Source organism: Pelmatolapia mariae, linkage group LG6 (assembly GCF_036321145.2).
Source record: "Pelmatolapia mariae isolate MD_Pm_ZW linkage group LG6, Pm_UMD_F_2, whole genome shotgun sequence".
NCBI classification, from domain to species: domain Eukaryota; kingdom Metazoa; phylum Chordata; class Actinopteri; order Cichliformes; family Cichlidae; genus Pelmatolapia; species Pelmatolapia mariae.
Genome location: NC_086232.1, coordinates 25,793,583 through 25,815,157, shown reverse-complemented (window position 1 = coordinate 25,815,157; position 21,575 = coordinate 25,793,583). Strand labels below are relative to the sequence as shown.

At 38.7% G+C, this 21,575-nt stretch overlaps 2 protein-coding genes across 2 annotated transcripts; one reads left to right on the top strand and one right to left on the bottom strand.

Annotated features, from left to right (window-relative positions):
* Nucleotides 1-10,484: 10,484 nt before the first annotated feature.
* Nucleotides 10,485-21,468, top strand: gtf2e2 (general transcription factor IIE, polypeptide 2, beta). Its single transcript, XM_063476364.1, has 8 exons — nucleotides 10,485-10,667; nucleotides 11,285-11,445; nucleotides 18,269-18,348; nucleotides 18,825-18,932; nucleotides 19,343-19,525; nucleotides 19,653-19,746; nucleotides 20,756-20,871; nucleotides 21,037-21,468. Exons 2-8 carry the CDS (start codon nucleotides 11,286-11,288, stop codon nucleotides 21,154-21,156), a joined length of 861 nt encoding a protein of 286 aa, XP_063332434.1. The 5' UTR covers nucleotides 10,485-10,667; nucleotide 11,285; the 3' UTR covers nucleotides 21,157-21,468.
* On the bottom strand, nucleotides 12,817-17,469 carry smim18 (small integral membrane protein 18). The gene is made up of 2 exons (XM_063476367.1): nucleotides 17,208-17,469; nucleotides 12,817-14,941 (listed from the first exon to the last, which is right to left on the bottom strand). The coding sequence occupies exon 2, from the start codon at nucleotides 14,934-14,936 to the stop codon at nucleotides 14,613-14,615; it is 324 nt and encodes a 107-aa protein (XP_063332437.1). The 5' UTR covers nucleotides 14,937-14,941; nucleotides 17,208-17,469; the 3' UTR covers nucleotides 12,817-14,612.
* Nucleotides 21,469-21,575: the final 107 nt, after the last annotated feature.

Below are 21,575 nucleotides of genomic sequence, written 5' to 3'. Positions count from 1 at the left end.
GCAGTTGGATTTCTCTGTGCACCACAGGCTTTTTTTTCCATCAGTCCATCTGAATTCTCCTTCACATCTTTCTGTGACCTTATGGTGTTTTCCATGGAGGTTAAGAAAAAGTGTTTAGGAAAAGGTAGAAAGGTACTTTTAACTATTTGACCACAACCTCTCATTTCTGTTAGTGCCACAGTGTTGTCTCCCATAACTCTGTGACATCGAAGCAGCCTACAGAGTCTAACAGCCCTGAAACTGAAGCAGCTCAATACAATTAAGAAAGTCTTAGTGGGTGGTGCAGTGGTTAGCACTAAGATCACAAAGAAAAATGTTGTGGGTTTGAGCGACAAATAGTATAACAATGAACACAACTTCCAGATCAGTAAAATCAAACCAACCCAGAAGCTGTTAAACTTGAAATAAATCATCATTTTAAACATGTAATAATAAGAGTAATAATGTAGAATCAAGTCAATAAGGTCCCACTCCCACAGGCCTAGAGAGCAGTCTGCAACCATCTGGTAGCTGTTGGTTATGAGGGGAAAAAATGCATATTCTTAAACCAGATGTGAGTGGTTGTTGGAGTCCCAGTCCCACAGGCCAACCACTGGTGGCTAGGAAGAAGCATGCATTTCTCAACTGGTTGGCAAATACCTCCTTGGGATTGCTTTGATTGGTAACATATTGCTAAAAAAGAGTGACAAAGTTGATTGGTGTGTGATTTTGGACCAACTTGCTCAGGATTATGGTCAAGCTTAAAAACTGTCTGGAATGTTCCCTGATGGTTTACCTTCACTGACTGAATGCCAAAAAGTGAGGGAGAAGCAGTGGGAAAACACCAGGAAAAAGGGAAATCTATCAAAAAAACAAACCAAACAGCTTGCACATCAACATTTCTCCTCAGTCTGCATCTGAGATCCAAATGAGCGCTCCTCAAAACATGGATCACGTATAAGTCAATTCATTCAAAAGGGTAGATTCTACTGAGAGACGTTTGCATACAGAAACTACATCGCAGTTTGAATGGAAGTGAAGACCTTGTCAGAGAAAATGTCCAGCTATTCTCTGTAGAGTCGCAAAACAGTGAAAAGTCCAGTGCAGACAGGAAATGGAGACCATTTGCCTTCAAAGTAAAGTTGCGCCTTGTGAAACATGCTGGCTGCAGCTCTGAGGCACAACTTTTACTCGGAAGGCTAAACTTCTCTGTTTACAAATTGTGACATGCCTCTCTGAAGTTGTTCAACTGCTTGGCTAGTATTTGCTGAAAAACAACACGCAAGTGTGGCAATCTGCTACCAACCAAAGTAATCACTAGGAAGTTTTTTGGTGCTGCATGAGCCAGCAAATTCCAGGAACCCCTGCCAGCCAGTCAGAGAATACACATATTTCCCTAGCAACCAGTGATGGTATCATTTCAAGCAAACACTCTCTAAACATACAGGTTTTTTTTTTAAGCAAGATGGCAGTGACCCCACAACTCGGAAATGGATAAGTGGAAGATGATGGATGGATGGATGGATGTTGTTTTTTTTTTAAACCAAGCTGGCGATGGCCCTACAACCCTGAATTGGATAAGTAGAAGAGGATGGATGGATGGCAGTGGTGAAAACCAACGGATGATGTCGCAGTAGCAATGGCCATCTTTTACACCATCTATTTTCTGAACCTGCTAGATGGGTGGGGTCTTTCTGTGTTTTCAAAGCTTAATCTGAGTTCCTCCGACAGTCAAGCGTCATGCACGTTAGGTTAATTGGTGATTCTTAACTGGTGATTCCAAATTAGCCATAGATCTGACTGTCTCTCTGTGTTACCCCTGTAACTGAATGACAACCTCTCTAGGGTGTACCCTGCCACTTACATAAAGTCAGCTGGGATAGGTTCAGTCGATAGCTCAGCGACTCTGAACAGGATAAACAGTTAAGAAAATGGATGGAAGAAGGTTTTCTTTAATCACTTACATCTATTTACAGCTTTTCTGACTGTGACATGTAAAAATGACTCTGGCACAAAGGAAGAAGATATAGCACAAAAAAAGGTTTCAACTTTATATGTTTGCAAACGTTGCCGGGATCAGTTTGTTATAGTTTATTTTAAATTTGTTAATTTATTACAAATATAGATCATCACCAGCCTTATCCTTTAACAGTTCCACCATTGGAATATTACAAGTGAAACATAGTCCATTTGCTTTCCACCTGCACTTATAAACCATTAGTACCATATTAGGTTATGTAACATTATAACTCTGAAGGCATTTTACTCCCTTGGTAAAGCCTAAAAGTTTTAGCCTCTTTTATACTAATGCAGCAATTGCCTGAGGTGGAACTTTTGTTGCTGTAATAATTACAGTATTGTGTCGTTGTGGGAATTCAAAGGGTAAGGCAGCCCGTCGTGTTATGATTGTCATGGAAACAGTTTTATAAACTGCACTTTGGCTTTATTTGTGCAGCCCCCTACCATCAGTGCCACTGCCAGTCACAGTCTCACACAGAGTTTGACTCTAAAAGCTGTAAATATGAACCTTTTATCAGGATGTCCCATACATGGCATGTGCCGTAGAAGCATTAGAGACATTTGAATTGTTTTCTTTTTTATCTAATGTTTTCCAAATTGTACAAATTGTTTTGTTTTGCAAAAACCCACCTCAGGTCCTGCTCAGTTTGAGACGCTGACAATTTTGTGAAAGCTGTATTTTAGTGTGGTAGCTAATGGAAAAATCAATCTTGTATTATACCTGTAATTCTGGACAGCTTAATGATTGTAACGACTCTTTCTCTTTCTCTCTCTCGCACAGGCAAAAATAAGGGGAAGGAAAAAAAATGAAAAAAAGCAACGAAGAGCAAAGAAGGAACGTGTCAACCAGTATTTGCTTGCAGTTTTTCATTGTTTGTCTCTCAACACTCCCAGATGGCGAAATTGGTATGCTGCTGAGAAGTCCAAGTCAAACATTAGTATTGTAAAGCAAAGTTTGACACATACATTTTCTGTTTCTTATTGGCAGTGATGGTCAGCAATTCTCAAGAAAGCTCTGCAGCTCTGTTAATTATTATTTTTTTCTTTCTTTCCTTTTTTTAATGCAGCAAGAAATAAATGAGGACCAACTGGTGACAGACTGTAGGCGGACAATGCTAGCCCGGATCCACCAACATGAAGCGTTCATTTTTGTTTTTCACCCACATTAGTCACATGGGGAAGGCATACATCTTAATCAAAACATTAATGGGAATTCATGATGCTTTGCCAGGCTTGTGGATTGTTGAGTACCTGACGGTGTTTAATACTCCCCATGTATAAACTGAATTTTTCATAACAGCCTCACTTCTGCATCATAAAACATTGAAAAAAAAATCAGTTAGGGTGACACAGCACTGCAAGAAAAAGTCAATTCACTTGATAAAGTAAGTACTTGAAAGCCAGACAGAATATATTTTGACTTTTTTTTTTCTAACTTTAGGAGTGGCTCATGAATATAAATCAATGGTTAACTCTAAACCACCGGGGAAAGATATATGAAAATCTATTTGAAATGTTGTGGTAAGCAGATGTTGTTTTGAAGACTTTGTTTGTGAATTGCACTGTGCTGTGGACGATGGGTATTAAAGATGCAATAAGAGAATAGAGAATGGGCTGCAGAAGAAAGAGTTACACACAAGCGGAAAGCAAACATGTTCGCAGGCCTTTTTAGTCTGCAGACATGCGCAAACTTCAGTGGCAGTGATACGTTTGAAGGGCTTAATATTGGAGATTATCATGACACACACACACACAAACCCATAATGTGTGGGTACACATTATGGGTCCGCTCCTCAGGAGTTGGCCCTTCTGTGACATTTGGAAAGGGCAGGAAGAGCATTACTCACGCACACACACACACACACACACTGCTTTGACCTCCACGCCATCAGGTGTCAGCATGGCCCCCCCGTACAGAAGCTCAATACTCAGATTAACATCAGGAATCAGGATTAGCTTGCCCCTGCAGGGTTTGGACAGCACACACTCGTTTCACCTGGCTGTCCTATTGCTCTCAGGTGCCACCCACATAACCCCACATACACAAACACACACACACACACACACACACATACACATACACATGCACACGCATGGTAGTCGGACACGCAGATATATAGCATGTGCACATACACGGACAGATTAAGAGTTATTGTTTGACATTTGCCGATAAAGGTTAATATAAAAAACTGCTTTGGCAACATGGGAATAAATATAGTAATTTAGGGTCCTCACATTTATAGCAGTGGGCATGAGTTTCAACCTTTGATTCATATTCATCAAAATATAGCTTTTCCAGTTAATAAAAGCAGAAATAAATAATGCAATAACTCTTTTTATTTTCTGACATTCATAAGCCTATAAGACCCTTTGTGGAACATTATTTCTGCTACAGTGAACAGGCAGTTGAAAAACTGCCTCTAAAACACAACTCTGTCCCATCCTTGAATGTGCAGTCTTACATAACTATACCTCACCAGCCACCTCACAGCAAGTGAGCTTGTTCAAAATCGTTAAGGGGGCATCTCTTCCGCTTTTAAAATTGTCAGCTATAGCAAAGGATTGCCTAGCTTGACCAGTGCACTTCTCACAAGTCAGTCAAAATCAGATCATTGATTTCTTTGATGCAAGGTTTGAAGCAAGGGCAAGCTAAAAAGTGTCTGAACAAAGATATAGACCGCTGGCCTGGTTTAGAGCATGACAGCATGTCAGACCTCTACGTCTCCTCTATTAGAGATGCTTTGTCCCATGATCTCTTCTATTTATATTTAACAAGTAAATCTGGATGCCTCTGCAGCCACTGTGTGCTTTCCATTCTGAAAGGTTAGCAGATAAGATATTGCTCTGAGACTGGGGTCAATACAGCAGGTTTGGTTGTTTTTATCTCCTCTGTCTGTCGGAGAGGCTGCAGCTTCTCTCCTTCGATGAGTCACTCGCTCGACTGCAGAAGAAATGAATGCTGTTCTACTGCCACCTTGTGGTCACTCCAATCCCCCCCCCCCCCCCCCTCCACACACACACACACACACACACACACACACACACACACACACACACACACGTGTACACACAGTTCTGTCTGGTGCCACTTTAAAATAAATAAATAAATAAGTAAACACCAGTTAACATTACATGTAAACAAAATGTTGAATAGATAATTTATGCACAAAACGAACATTTAGTACCACACAGCAATAGCATTTACCTTTACCTAGAGAGAAATGTACTTTTACTGTTGTAATACAGTGTATGCTGTGTGGCTTTTTGTGCTTTTTTTGTCCCGTGCTGTTTTAAATGGTTTAAGCTTTAGGTCCTGTTGAGCTAAATCTTAATGCCACAGCATACAGTACTAAAAGCGGGGGACACAATCTGCTGCTTCAGCCATTTTTAACAGGATATGAGCATACATCCTGGTCCATAAAGAAATCATGTTCAGAGTTCAGAATGGAAGTCGCCCTTATCAGTTAAGGTAAGTAAGACCTCACTTAAGGGAAGCAAATCCCTTAAGTACATTTTACTACAGGTGGTAGCGAAGACGCTGACACTGAATGATTTTGGAAAGAGATTAGAAGAAGTTACTCATGGGTGGGGTTTGTATACATATTTATTCAGGTGTCAGAGTACTCTTGCCATTCTCAGTCAGGTCAGTATATAGTGCCTGCTCAGGTAGCTGCACACTTACTGAACCAGGACTGGAAATTAACTTAAGCTAGATGACACTGAGTATATTGACTGTGCCTATTAAAGTTCTTTTCTTATTCGCAAAGTAATATTTCTTTTTTCAATAGAGTCATTATTGGATAAACAAATAACTAAATCTGATATCATCCCTTGCTGTCACTGCTTCCTGAGTAAAGGCTGCAGGGTTCCATCTTGTTACATGCTGTATGTGTAGTTATAGTCACAGATGTTATACACCTACTTTACACATGTTTTGCAGTAGTACATGCCAGTTTGCACCTGCCTTTTCTTCTTTTGGTGTTTTAAGTGTCCAACAACAGTTCGACACAGACACCTGAGAATTCAGTGCAGACAAATGTGAGAAGGACACAGATAGATAGAAAAAGAAGATGAGAGAGAAACACAGTGTGTGTGTGTGTTCGTGTATGTGTGTGTGTGTGTGGGGGGGGGGGGGGGGGGGTGTACAAGAGCTACTTTCAATTCAGAAGCTGTGACATGGAACTGTCAGTGAAGCCTAGAAGTGCTGACAGGTAACACACACACACACACACACACACACACACACACACACACACACACACACACAAACTTTGTTCACACTGTTGTAATTGAAAGCTGTCACTTTGAGATTTTCTCCTCCACAGGGATTTGCACTTGGCTGCGGCTCTGGGACTTCACTCATCTCCTCTTTTTGCTATTACTCCTCACCTTTAGACCCACTCTCTCCCTCTTTCTGCCACTGTAGTACATAATACACAACCCCCTTTGCTGTTTCCTTCCCATATACACTCACTCAACCAAAATCTGCCAAAAACAAAAAACAAAAACAAAGAAGAAGCAAAAACAACTAACTACTGATCCTCTATAAAGAGAAAATATTGACTGACTGACTGCACATATTTGCCCAGGTTGTAGGCTGGAGAGCAACTGCAGTTGTTTGGTAATGGTGTGATTGAGTCATCTGAAGCAGAATAGTTTACACGTGTGACTTCACCATCCTTAATATTCCCAGACGTCTAAATCATATCCCTCGCATTTCCATTCTCTCTCTGCTACAACTACACGGCGTAATTCATTAATTATGGATTAGGGCCTAAATTAGGTTAGCGCATCTTTAATCATTTATGTGGACTCACTTCTTTGACTGGCCCACTAAATCATTAAGTAGGAGTTTCGGAGATGCTAATTTGTTCTATGATCGGCATTGGACAACTGAAAGTTTTGATGAGCTGATGTACGTGCAGATATTGTTTGTAAGGACCGAGAGGGGGGGGGGGGGGTAATGACACACCAAACCAAGGACTATGTTGAGATTTTGATATCAACAACTCAGGTTTTCAATATTATGCAGGAACAGATGGAGGATAAGATTTTTTTTACCCATAAATGTCCACCAACACAAAGTTCACATACACACATACAGTACACCTATTCATATTTCCCTATCTCCTTGTAGCTGCTAGTAATACACTTTTTATATCTTGTATTTTTTTCAGCATATTAAAGCATATTTTCTGTTAAAAGACATCAATCTGACAGAGCTGTTGATCCCTGCTTACTTTACGTGCATTCTGATAACAAACACATGAGATAACAATACAGCATGCAGTTTGCCAAGAGGAAGGCAAACCGAGTCTCAGTATTGTGCATTTTCTCTCACTCAGGGGTTAGAATACCAACAGTCAATAAGCTGTACAGTATGTCAGTGCAATACACAAATGAATAGGAATGGGTTCTTATTTTTTTAACCTTTTTAGTTGATTTTTATTTTTATTTTTCTCATATAGAAAATTCAGCATGACTTACAGGAAGACTTATGTATTAAATGGGCCTAAAGTCAGCGATTTATTGTAGATTGTAAATGTTAGAAAAAGGCTCAACAAGTATGGCTTGAAGTTGCAATGACCCAGCCAAAGTCCAGATATTAACCTGATGCAGGACCTCAAGGGAGCTTTGCATAAACAAAGTGCAAATGTCAATGAACTGAAACAATGATCCCAAGAAGAGTGGGCCAAAATCCTCCACAATGATGTGAGAGTTGTAAAGGAAACAATTACTTTAAGTTAGTGCTAATTCTACAAGCTACTGAATCATGGAGTGTACTTCCTTTTCCACAGGACTGCACAGAGTCTTATGAAAACGATACTTTTCCCCACAAGATCTCCTTTGAATGTAATCATCAGCTTTTAATCTAAGTGACTATATTTACTTCAGAATTGGTTAATTCACATGAGAGTTCGCTGCATTTCTTTCTTCTGGCTGTGTTTGTCTTTTAAAAGCATGTTTTAGTCGATTTAAACCAAACAACCCACACAGTCCCAATGCAGAGGATAAGCTGTGTTTTTTAACTTGATAAAATGTTGTAAGATCTGAAACCAGATCTTTATAGAGGCTTCAAGCTGACAGACAGTGTGAAACACAAGTGACACAGTAACGCTGTGGAACAAAGATCCCGATGCACTGTGCTGCACAAAGCAGCTGAACTTACAAAGAAAGCTCTCTGACACTATTTTCAAGCCAATCAAACTAAAAAAGAAAACTATGAAGTGCTTGATTTTAACATCCAAGGAACTTTTGGATTTAGACAAGCTCCTGCTTAACTCTTGAATAAAACAAGGAGGCAACCTTCTTTTGACATTGTGTCTATGTATAAAGCTAATGCATGTGAAGCAAATGAGCACAAACTCAGAAATACCATCTTTTATTCGATTGCTTCAGTTTGAGCTGAACACTGTGGCCCAGCTCTGTTTTATGGCTTCCACACTCTGCTGCTCCTGGGTGCTTAGCTCTCTCATTTTCTTTGGTGACTTGGTTGTACAGCATACTGCAGCCTTATCTCCCCTCTTCTCACAACTGATTACCCACTAGTGGAGTCCCCTTCCTTCCTCAGTCAGCAGTCTGGCTTCAGTCATATGAACTGATATACTGAGTTTTATTTAATAACAAAACCAACAAAAAAAGCAGGGGGGGACATGTGGCCTTTTTAAGTATGAACCGATTCAAATTTTCTCTCTAAATACAGTGAGTGGTGACAACTAAGGCCAAATCATATTTTATTCATCAGGGTGCAAGACAAATTATAGCTCAGTTGTGGCCACAGGCATAAAAAATAGTCAGCTTTGTTGCAATAACAATGGAGGTAAAGTGCTGCAAACAGTCATTTGTTTTTAACTCCTGGATTGTTTTTCTCTTTAAATTAATCCTTGGAAAACTAAAAGGCCACAGAATGTGTTTAAGCACAGCAGATGCCAGGATGTTTATCACTGCTGTTGGTCCACATGTGCACACTGGAGGTGTTACGATCATTCAATCTTTTATTGCATTCCAGTTTTTATGCACTTGGACATTTTGTCACTTGTCTTATGTTTTGGGTAACATTTTCTCCATACTGAATTAAAGAATTGTGATCAGAATATTTTATTTACACCAGGTGGAAACGGTTTTGTTACAGACATTCACTTAAAGTGTTATATTAAATTAAAGTTAAATACTCAGAAGTTAAAACAATGAATCATATAGTATATACAAGATAATGCAAGTGTAAATAATACAGGTGTCATAAGGAGGTGCCCTAAAGTTTGATGGTCACACGTAGGAATGACTTCCTGTGGTGTTCTGTGGTGCATTATGGTTGAACCTGTTCCTGTGATTCCCCAGCACAACAGAAGATGGTACAAAGTACGGTCTAATATTCACCATAACTCAGAAAGCATCTTCCTTTCTAAAACGTCTGTCACAGAGTCAGTTCTGGACCCACAATATCACTGGCCTTTTAAATCGGTTTATCGAGTCTGTTGTTATCTGTACCCCATCACACCACAGCACAGAGGATGGCCATGACGGGATCATAAAACATCCTCTGTAGCTTGTTTGTTTTAACATATAGGTAATGCCATTAAAAGGTAGGCAGCATTTTTATTTCGGTTTGATACTATTTTTCTTACTAATTACTTGAGTCATTCACACTGAATAAGTATAAAGGCAGTATCTTAAGTATGAGAAGCGGGAGTTTAAAACAACCTCTAAGTGGCGATGCTGAGCCAATAATCTCTTCCCAAAATAACAAGAAGTCCAATGATTTAAAAAATAAATAAATAAATAAATTACACAAAACACACTCAAAAATAAATTAAAGTAATAATATCCTGTTTTGCTGCTTTTTATTTTTTACTCAGAACTGAAGAACAGAAGAAGTAAAATGAAAGAAGACTTTAATTTGCCCATGTAAAACAAAAAAATTATTTGTGACACATACATTTAGATTTGGTGCATATTAGGCGATAGCGTATTGGTTATATGAACCCAATTCACGAATAGACTAGCAGCTTTATATGAAAGTTTATTTAACTCCCATTTTTATTGAACTATCAGGCAGTGGAATCTGTGAGCTAGAAATACTTTATGTTGATATATATTTTTATGGCTTGTCCTGTTTAGCGTTTCAGTAGTTGATAAGAATATGGATGTGACAATTAGTATAAATCCCGAGTAATACTACAGCAAAATAGCATGAAGGTGAGACCAAACTTTTGCATAAACAAAAATTACTGCGTGATCTTTTTTTCTTTTATATTTTTTCTTTTATAGTTTATTAAAAAACGTGTAAATTGATGTTATTTTGTGGTGGATTAAAAAAAACATTTAATCTGTCGAGAGGGACCCAAACAAATAGAAGTTGTATTTCGAAAATTTTTGTCATCAATATTTTCTAATCGTGCAGTTTTTTATTCATCGTAAATCATCGTTTTGGCGTACGTACGTAATGACGTCACACAGGCTTCGCTGTCAATACCGGAAAAATCGAACTAGAAACGGAAGTGCAGCATGAGTAAAATTGTGTATGAAGTTTACTTGTGTTGTCTCCGAAGGAACGACAAAAAACAGTGATTCGGTGGAGGACGCATTCTGTTTTACATCTACAGCATATAGTTAGTCCTCTTGGACTAACCCTCTTCTTTCTCTGAGTGAGAACAGGAACAAAGTGTCAGGTAATGTTGAATTAATCGGGATGCTAACGCTAGGTTAACTACTAAGCTTCTGGTACAGTGTTTCGCCACGTTTGTTTATTTATCCTGGTTTCCCCATAATACTCAGTAACGTTCGCTTATGAACATAACGTTAGTTGTAGTTATTATGGAATTTACATGATCACAAAGTCAATTTAAAGCCGTCTGTAATCGGAATTGAAAATAAACTAGCTATTGTTAGCTAGTTTAACTAGCTTTATATTTATGGCTCTGGGGCAATGACTGTTTTCCCTCTAACGCCATTTAATTCTAAAAAATGTAAGACCTATGGCTCGTCTCCGAACAGTATTTGGCTGTATGACTTTTCACCTTAGTTTTTTCTTTTTCTTTTAATATATCAGTTGTTTTGTTGGTATCGGGAAAAAAACAGTTTGTTGATGGCTTTATTACAAAAAGATAAAGCAGGTGACCGCTCATAAGTCCCTGAAGCTAAAGGCCACCAAAGGTTCTTGCTACTTACACGTATACTTACATATATTAAGAATGTGATTCTTTGAATCCATCAAAATGAGCTTTGTTGCTTTGCCTTTTGTTAAATGAATCTTCATTTTTTTTTTTTTTTTTAATCTTTCAAACAGGATGGATCCTGCTCTACTGAGAGAAAGGGAGCTTTTTAAGAAAAGGGCACTTTCCACCCCAACTGTAGAGAAGAGACAGGCTGCGTCAGACTCTGGATCACACAAAAAGAAGAAACCCAAAGTTGACAAGGAGAGCTCCTCTAGTTCCAAACTCAGTAGTGGTAGGTGAAGAATATTTTCTTGAAAAGGGTGATGTTTGTTGCTGTAAACCACTTATTCTTGTTTATTAGTGTTTTAATGTCTCTATAGGTTCACATTACCACTAGCCTTTTCAGCTAGTGATGCTGAAAAGGCTAGCATCTGTAAATATATGTTGGCAAGTAGGAAATGCATCGACTGACTGGCCAGGGACTGGATTCTGCAGATTTCCAGTGCTTAGCTCCGCCCAGTGACTGGCCAGTCAGTCTCCCATATAACGGATTGTATAGCGGTGTAGGCAAATATTCACATGCACTCTCACAGCCTGACATGGTGTTAGTGTGGAAGCTTCTCACTGTGAGTGAAGAGACAAAGTTCACCAAAGTACACTGTAGGGGTACCAGCGAGAAAACATTGATAAACAAGAAATCTAATTAGACATTTACATATGAAAAGGGAATGTGGCTAATGCTAAAGTTTCACAAAGGTCAGAGCCAGACAGAAATGAGCACCCTCAGTATGGCTCAAAGCAACTATGAGGGAAAATTATGGAGACGAGTGAATAAAAAAACAAAAAAAACCTAAAAACATTTTCTATTGATTATTTGAAGATCACCTTATTTTCCGTTGTTTCAGAAAATCCTGTAACTTAATACAGTTTGGGGAAATAAACATTAATAATTTCTTTAATGGAAAACATATTTTTAAATGAAGAAAAGTAGATTTTTGTTTTATCTGTGCCATTAATTATAGTTCTTTGAAAATCAAAATCTATTCGCAACATAAGAGGCTTATTCTGTACAATTGGATTGCTCATATTTGGACACCAAAACAATTTTCACACATCCAGCTGGTTAACATCTAATCAAAGGCCTAAATATGCACCAATGCTAGTTGCTTTAGTTTTGAATAAAATAATCTCATCTCATCAGTATATAGCTTTTTATATTACGAAAGTCTAACATCCAAGAGAAGTGAACCAAAAGACATTTTAGAGTGGATGAAGGAACTTTCAACTGGGTCGATACTCAAAATTAATCTGCCCTAAAGACTTGATAGTAAATTGAGGATCCATGTAATTAAAGTTGTGCATGTCAGTTTACTGTGATTCAACAAGACAACCAAGACACTGGAATAATACACTCTCCTGGTTGTTATTTCTAATAAGAAAGAACCTTACTTCACAGGTTAAATTGATCAGATGACGATCTTTTCTCATTCTAAATCCTTAGCTTAACCCAAAAAACTAGAATTCTTACTGCTCAGTCAAATTTAGTTAAAAGAGAATTGGATTACAAGTGATACTTATGACATTTTTGCATTTAAAATGTTCTTTCAGATGAATTAAAGCAACAGGCATAAATATATATACAACATAAGAATTGTGAGCAGTGGCCTCTTGGCATCCCTTCGAAATTGCAACGTCACTCCATATACTCTTAAAGAAAAAGCTACTTCTGTTAACAGAAAAGTGAGTCAGCTTTTATTAGGCATTTTGTGGTAAGGCATGAAATTATACATAGTGCTCAATATAACATTTTACCGTACATCACTGTGCAGCATGCGAACTTGTCATGAGATGTTGCAGTGCTAAACATGTTGACAACACTGGCTTACAATTTACTGAAGAACACCAGCTTTATCCTAAGCAATGATTTCATCTGACTAGGCTTGATCAACAGATATTGTTGTCATAAGATTTGGACGGCAATTTCAGAAACAGCATGTCTCGAAGAAGCTCACTGCATCCAGTAGGTCACAAAAAACTTAAAGCACTCACACAGTAGTTGTTTTTTCTGAACAGGTTTTTTTTAACATCCATATAGCAGGGTAAGAAAATGCTTTTTTTCCCCAACCTTTTTTTTAGTGTTTTTTTCCCATGCAACTTAATAATCAGTTTCCAAAATAATCAAACTAAGAAAATGCCCATTTAATGCAACACATTCTGCCACAGCCTATATTAAAGTCCCTATGTTATGCCCCTTAACAAGCCCATGAATGTATTTTAGTGGTGTACCAGGATAAGATTATTTACAGGGTTTCCTCCAGGAAAACTGTTCGACCCAAAGGCAGAGTGTTCATAACAATTAAGCATTACACTTTATTGATGTAGCACTAGCCACCCACTATATGACATGGATAAAAGAGCTGAGCTGGTTGTGCAGCATCGTACACCGGCAGGCAGAAGAGGCAGATTTGGAGACACGAGGAGTTTATTTCACGTGTATATCAGCAGAAAATAACTGAATAACAATTTGCCTCATTTATATATGATGAAGAGTAACCTTAAGAGATGCATCAGCTAACTATTGTCTTGGTGCTTAGGACTAGCTGGGGTCATCAGCTTAGACTTTGTGTGTCCCATGCTTGTAAAACACACGGACATGCATGTATTAGTTTTGTTATACTGTACACTGCTGCAGCACCTCTTTTACCCTTTGTTTTGCTCATGTCTCTTTCCATGTAATGTAAAGTAGAGCCGTAGTCTTTAGCTTGTTTTTGTCAGCCAGTGTTGCTTTTGTGAGGACCTAAGCTATGCAGAGGAGTGGGTAGAAAATGGCTTAAAAATAGTATACGGTTTATGGTAACAGGCTGTTTATGACTATTTTATCGAGATTATTTACTTACACCTGAAAAAGAATATTATGTAAATGAGAACTGCTTTATTGGAAATTCTGCAGTATTAGAATACAATTTCTGTGAGCAAGAGATGAGTGCAGAAGCTGTATTAGCACTAAACATAGGGGATTTTCTGTTGTTCTGGCAACATTCCCATAAAAATAAAGGCAATGTTTTCTCATAAATAAGTTATTTGAAATGGGCTTCGAACTGTAATTTAGCAAAGCTTTTACATCCACAAAATAGTAAAGTTGTAGGGAATAATTCAAAGGCCATAATATGGGCAATGTGTGTTTTTAAGCCATGTTATAAGTACTCAGGTGATCTTCTTTTCTTCTGGGAGTATTTCAGAAGTGAAATATGGCTTTTGGGGTCTGCGGTAGATGTGGGTACATTTATATCGTTCAGTCACCAGCTTTCACCTCTAATTGTGAACAACTGAATTACTTTGGGTGTTTTGGGGGTTTTTTGGGAGTTCATTTTTGCAAACATCTTAGTCAGTAGTGTGGTACTGTCCAAATGAGCAACGATATCCAAATTCCTATTATTCTTTTCTTCGTCCTTGCTGCCACTATACCACCTCAGTGTGGGATTCTGGCTCCTTGCACATGCTACTCATAAGCTTGCTGCAGCTTCCCGGCCCTTCCTCCTGTAGCTGGTGGTGTGTTTTCCCTTTGGCGCAGCACCCACAGTCCAGCAGCTCATAGAGCACAGCCAACGCTGCCAAGGACAGGACGGTGAGAATAAAAAGAAGAAGGATGATGAAACAGGCCACATTCCAGCCATCATGAAATGGGTAGACTTCCTGGACCTGAAAGGAGACGAGGGACAGAGGGACTCCCTCTTCTCGCAGTGGGAGATTGTTTGGATGAACAGTAGCTGTGATGTTGGTCATGATTTCTGGTTGGAAACAATAAGACACAAGGAAAAAAAGATTGTTAATGCTTATGACAGTGTTTGGGTCTTGGTTTTACTGCAGATCAAATTTCAAAATGAAAGCAGCGGTTGTTAAATTCGTGTTTTCATGGTGTGAGGCTGATTAAAAAATGACAGTAATGGGAGAATTTGTCTTCAGGGCATAACACATTGTGATGCAATGCTTTTAACCAGATGTGCCTGGCTCTATTCCAGGATTTTTTTGAAGCATTTGCTCCTGATTATTATGATAATTAAAAACAAAACTAAAATTAATTATCTTTGTGATACTGATATTGAAAAAGGAATTTGTTCCACTCGAGACAGCAGGCAGACATGGAAACTCAGTTACTCTCATAAAACTATCAAATACTCTTATAGGTAATTTGTTGTAATGAATGTAACGCTTCATTGTTATCAGTCAGAAAGGGGATCATGTTGTAAAAAGATAAATTGCTTTGTATGTATGTAAACAAAACCTAGTCTACATCTGTCATTACAGACATATTTTTTTGTGTGAAATGAGACGATGGTGTGTTATTAGAGCACAGGTTATATTGCAAAACACCAGAAACCCTACTGAGGCCATCTGCTCAGAACAAAAATAGCCTTAAAAGGCTGGTAATAAAGGATGGCTGTGTAGAGAACTGTGCCATCTATGCTTGGTGTGCAGCTCTTTGGCCACAATGCCTTATACAAATGTAGTAACGGAACTGTAATAAAATAATGAACTTAAGAGATCCTTCAAGTGCACATTTGCCTCACTTCAGCTGTTCTTTCCCATTTTCAGCCAACACCTACCATTTTAAAATCCTCGGGGCACACTGTGGAGTGTCTCTGCCCACACAGCCATGCACAAAAGTGCACATACATGCTCTTAACACACACTTGTATGCAGACAATCACAGACATTTGTGCATGAAATATTGAGGCGAAGGCAGATGACCCAGTTGTAGGAGAGGGGCGTAAGTGCATCTCTTTCCACCATCTCTTCCTTTAGAGATTTAATAAGGCTAAATGTGTGCACACACGTGCCATCATGCATAGACTTGTGTTGTTTTAATATGATTTGTTTGTGTGTTTATTTTAGTGGGTTTGTAACTTAAGTTTTAGGTGACCTGGGAACTTAAATGTGAAAAAGCTTAGTGGCTTGTCCTGGTGAGACATTTTCATTGGTTGCTTCATCTTAGTCTGAAATTCTCTTGACACCTGATGGAAGTGCATGGAAGAATAGAAATTGGACATTCAAAGTCCATGCAGTGTGCATCAGTGTGCAATTGAGAGTAGTCAAGGTAATTGTCATGTGAGATCACAGGCAGCACGTGACTGCTGGACAGGCGGTCTCCTTTATTATGCTCTACGTGTGAGGAAGGGCAGCTTTGAACATTGCCATCACCAGATTCTCCCCACTTTGTCTGGAAGTTGTGTGTACAGTATGGGTTTTGTGTTGTTTTCTTTTGCATTGAATCAACTATTTTGATCCTGTTGTTACAAACCCAGCTCCTAATATCAGTTTCACCTCAACTCATGGCTTGACAACAACCTCTGTTACTAATTTATACCCCCCTGTCACCCTCCTTTCTTTTGTCAGAGCAATTATACAGACAGGGACAGATTGGCTCCTGCATCTGTTATCACTCACCAAAACAGCCCCACCCCAGCCAAGCTCTGAAGGTGTTGTAGAACTGGAGGTTCCTCTCTACACAGTGGCTGTCTCACACACACATACACACACACACTCCTAATGCCCCTGGCTGGCTCCTCACAGCACTGAGTCCCTCATTGATTTGTCTTGAGTCATGCATTTAAACAAACACATACATGATATCCATAAGTACACACAGACAGTTTCTGATGCTTGGTATTCAAGTGGGTAGAAAGCAGACAGATCCATGTATATTTAATCCACTGTTCGCTAAATATGGGAATTTTTCCCCAAAGATTTTAGCTCCCTGTTGTTGTGGTATAAATTACATTTTCCCCAGATAAACACCACATGTACTGATTTGTAATTCCTACGCAAAAGGACCTGGCTTTGTAAATACATCCACTGCATTTAAAGATGCATGACTTCATCCTGCAAATATTAGAACGCTCTAAAAAAAAAAAAAAAAAAAACCCTCATATTCATATCTTCACAGTGAAAACCCAGTGCAGCCTGTAGCTTAAATTTATGTTGTGAATTATTATGATCTGTTGATGTCACGCACATTATTCAGAGGATGGTGTTCAGAAAAACATGCAGACTCACCTGTGTGTCTGGCTCAGTTTTTAGAAGATGTAAGCCGACAAATGTCTCTCCTCTTTTTGGTGCTCCACCTATCTCTTTCGTTTACACTCTTTCCCTCCTCCACATTCACTCTTCGACCTGCTTTCCTCCTCAGTGCTCTCGTGCACTTTCAGTCGCTCTCCTCCACCGCCACTCCTTGCAGCTCTTCATGTCTCAGCTGAACAGCACAGGATTGTCTACATCATTGGCTCCTTTCTATTAGCCCTGCCTCTGCACCATTCGTTAGCTGGTCTGTCACAGTTTCACCGTCCTGCCTACTGTGCAGCTCAAAGCAACAGAAGCTCCCGCCTACACAATGAATCATTCATGAATCAGTGTCTGTTTTCAGCTTTGATTGGTGAATGCCGAGTCCAGACCTCAGTCAGTCTCTGAGGGGAGCAGCATTATTGGACTCCAGCAGAGAATAGGACCAGCTGGCCGGACTTCAAATCAAACTAAATCAGATTGGCTTGATATATGACTTGTGTAGTATTTTAATGTTGCAAACACTTAAATCTGCTACATTTTTGCACTCCGTGACGTGTTTCTGTGTTACCTAAAATACATACTCTGCAGCTGTAAATACTCACTAGCTTCCTGGAGTGTTACTTTGTATCTGGAAGTAGTCCCCAGCATTAACTCTCGTATGAGTCAGGTTTGCTTAAAACCTGAATTAGCCTCAATGTCAATGTGTTCCTTTGACCTGTTTCAGATGATAGCATCTTCAATAGGAACAAATGAAGGCTGACAGGCAAAATAGAGAGTGGCAAACAAATGCATTGTTTGCTTCTGTCTTTTCACTGAATATTGACAATAAGAAAATGTCAAATAATGAATGCAATTAGGATTTTAATGACCTCATTAAACACTCGCTGCTCATTTGACAGGAGCTGACATGACAGTAGCCAATTATCTGAAATACATTTTCAGCAAAGTGTTCTTGCACAAATATGTCAGTCCATGTAGTTCTCAAATCTCACTGTGTACATTCAGTATTGCGATAATAAATTGGTTAAACTTAAATGTTGTTTTTTTTTCCACAGAATCTAATGGCAGCTTCAACATTAAGGCGAGCTCTGGGTACAAGTTCGGTTGCCTGGCCAAGATAGTAAATTACATGAAGGTAATGAGGATTTTGGGGGGGACATTAAAAACTTTTATTTTCAGCAGCACCATCACAAATATTAAGATTTTATCTTTTCACCAAACTGTTTAATAATAAAGCTTGACATTTGTCTATTGTAAAACATGAGTGAGTCATTTGTGCCCGCTGGGTTAACATTTGGTCCCCAGTCTTTCTTTTGGTATGTTAACAGCTTGTTTATCATGCTGTGGCTCTGCAAACAGGCAGCCAGGCCTTGTCACACTAGCTGTTTGACTCATTCCTCGGTGAAGAACTCACACTCAGATTGACAGATTTTCCTGTTAAATGTGTGCATTTTTTGTGCCACCTGTTGAATGCACAGTCCTAAATCCTGTAAAATTACTGTAGATGTTTGCCTAAAATCTTCTCCGTAGTGCAGAAAATAAGAGGGCTGTGAATATTTTTTTTGTGTGTGTGTTTACCTAATGTCTGCTTTTCTGTCCTTAATCTCTCAGACGAGGCATCAGAATGGGGACACGCACTTCCTGACCTTAGATGAGATTCTCGATGAGACCAAACTTCTTGACATAAGCATGAAGCAGAAACAGTGGCTCATGAATGAGGTGCTTTTGTGCTATTTTTAATGCCATACTTCTATCTTTTATTGTCAGTAGTACTAAGGTCAATTGCGTTTTTTCTGAGCAATTTCTTTTACGAGTCTCACCTTAAATCTACACAATACTTTTTTTTTTTTTCCCCACAAGCTAATTTGTAAGTTATTCTCATCCAAACATATTCAGTATGTTGCAAAAGAAAAAAGCCATTGAAAGTAAGTGATGAGAAATTAAGCTGATAATACATCGTATGCCATTAAGTCATCTTTTTACATTGGAAGGCTACACTTACCGAAGAAGAAAAAGCTACTGTACTATTTGTTTAGTCTTTTCAAGGTGTAAGTTTTTATTATATTTAGTTTTTTATTGGAGAGGGGTTATATATAATCTTGTGCTTTACTTTCGCCTGCCAATCTCAGGCCTTGGTCAGTAATCCAAAAATTGAAGTCCGGGATGGAACCTATGGCTTCAAGCCTAAATACAACCTGAAGGACAAGAAAGCCTTACTGAGGCTACTGGATAAACACGACCAACTGGGCCTGGGAGGAGTCTTACTAGAAGATGTAGAGGAAGGGCTACCCAATTCAGCCAAGGCCATCAAGGTATTAAATATTATTCAGTTTTTAGTGAAGCATGTATCACCACTAAGATGCCACTCGGTGATGAGCGAACACTGTGGCAACTAAACAATTAAAGCATGGAAAAGACTTCTCGTGTGATCGTTCACAGGCTTTGGGGGATCAGATCATCTTTGTCACAAGACCAGACAAGAAAAAGATCTTGTTCTACAACGACAAGCATTGCCAGTTTTTGGTAGATGAAGGTGAGTATTGGTATATCGGTATTGGTCTATCTGTAAATTGTACGGTGACATGGCTTCCTCTTTCTCTGTGTATCCGTCTTTGACCTAAACTGACTATTATGCATGCTATGCATACCCAGTTGGCCCTCACTCTGCATTTATTTCATGAAAGAATTTTCCCAAGTGTGAAATTATCACCATAGAGATAAAAAAAAAAAAATGGATGTAGCTTATAAGTCATAAGCTAGTGAATTGTCTGAAAACCTGCATTCTAACTGAATGCCACCAGATGGCAATAGCTGTGGTTGCAAAAAGACTGTCAGTCCTATAGAAGTCGAAGTGAAATCAGCTCAAACTCTGTGAACATTTTCTTGTTGTTTATGGATTCAGTCATACTATGACTAAATTTTAATCATATTAAATCAAAAAAGTATATTTTGTAAATCCTGGTCAAACTGTATTTCAAAACGGAGGATTATCCTTGGTACAAAACCTCACACTCATTGGCTAACCACTTGAGTGACCAACAACCAAAGTCCAGAAATTCTCAAGGCTACATGCTTCAAACCGGTGGGCAATCTCACAATAGCTACGTTTATGCTATCAATTTTGACTTGGGTAAATTGTTAGAATTAACATCAACATCAAGGAAGTCTTCGTCATACATTTTCGCGAGTTAGAACTGGAACATTCATAATGATCTGAATTTCTGTCCTCTGATGTTACTTGTGGTCCCTGTTGGGGGTACAGCATGCTTTATATTGCCTGTCTGCAAATTAGGCAATAACGTTTTTGCCAAATTTCAGTGCTATTTGGAGAGGTGGAGCATGTGCAAAGTGAAAACCAATTTGGCTTTGACGAAGATTGAGACAACTTTACTTCAACTGTGAAATGAAATGTTTGTTGTATTAGATCTATATCAGAAGTGTTTTGTAAAACTCATATTGTGCATTTCATTCAGGTCTGTGACTTGTTTGGTTAGTTAAGATTATGTGTCCGGCTCTTCAAGTGTAGCTGCTTTCAATGTCAGAATTTCAGAAGCTGTGGAGGAGTGTTCCAGTTGACTCTATAGATGAGGACAAGATTGAAGAGTACCTGAAGAAACAAGGCATTTCCTCCATGCAAGAAACGGGACCAAAGAAAGTGGTCAGTGTCTTTTTTATTCACATATATATATGTATGTGTGTGTGTGTGTGTGTGTGAGAGAGATTTGTTAGAAAGAAATAAGAAAGTCTTTAATATGCAGTTCTTACGGTTACACCTGTTCAAGGAAATGAATGAGAGCTGATTATCTTTCTGTGCTCTTCACAGTTACCAATTCAAAAGAGAAAGAAGCAAGCCGGACAGAGGAAGAGACACTTCAAGACGCACAACAACCATTTGGCTGGATTACTGGAGGATTACTCAGATGGCGTGCCTGTAAAGAAGTGAAATATATTCATTCAGTCCCATATGTAACACAAATGCATGGAGATGGTTATTCTAGACTGACTATAACATAAAAACTGCTGATGAATGTTATTTCAAAAAATTAGCTGTTTTTTTCCCCCCTTTCTTTGCATTCCTCTCAACAATCTCTGGTTTTACGTTACATGGAGTCAGTAGTTGCTGTGTTGTGGAAACCTTTTGAGTATAAATCAGTGAAGGACATGAATACTTGGATCATTAGGATAGCCGGCGCCCTCACCAATTAAAGGGGAAACCACAACTTCACTGTTAAAGTAAATAAGGTTGAATTGTGTAGCTTTCTTTCATATTGTTTGTGTGTTTGTATATATTTAGTATAGTGTGTGGAAGGTTTTTATTTGAATGGTTAGCAACAGTTATGCTTTTGTAATAACTGCAAAAAA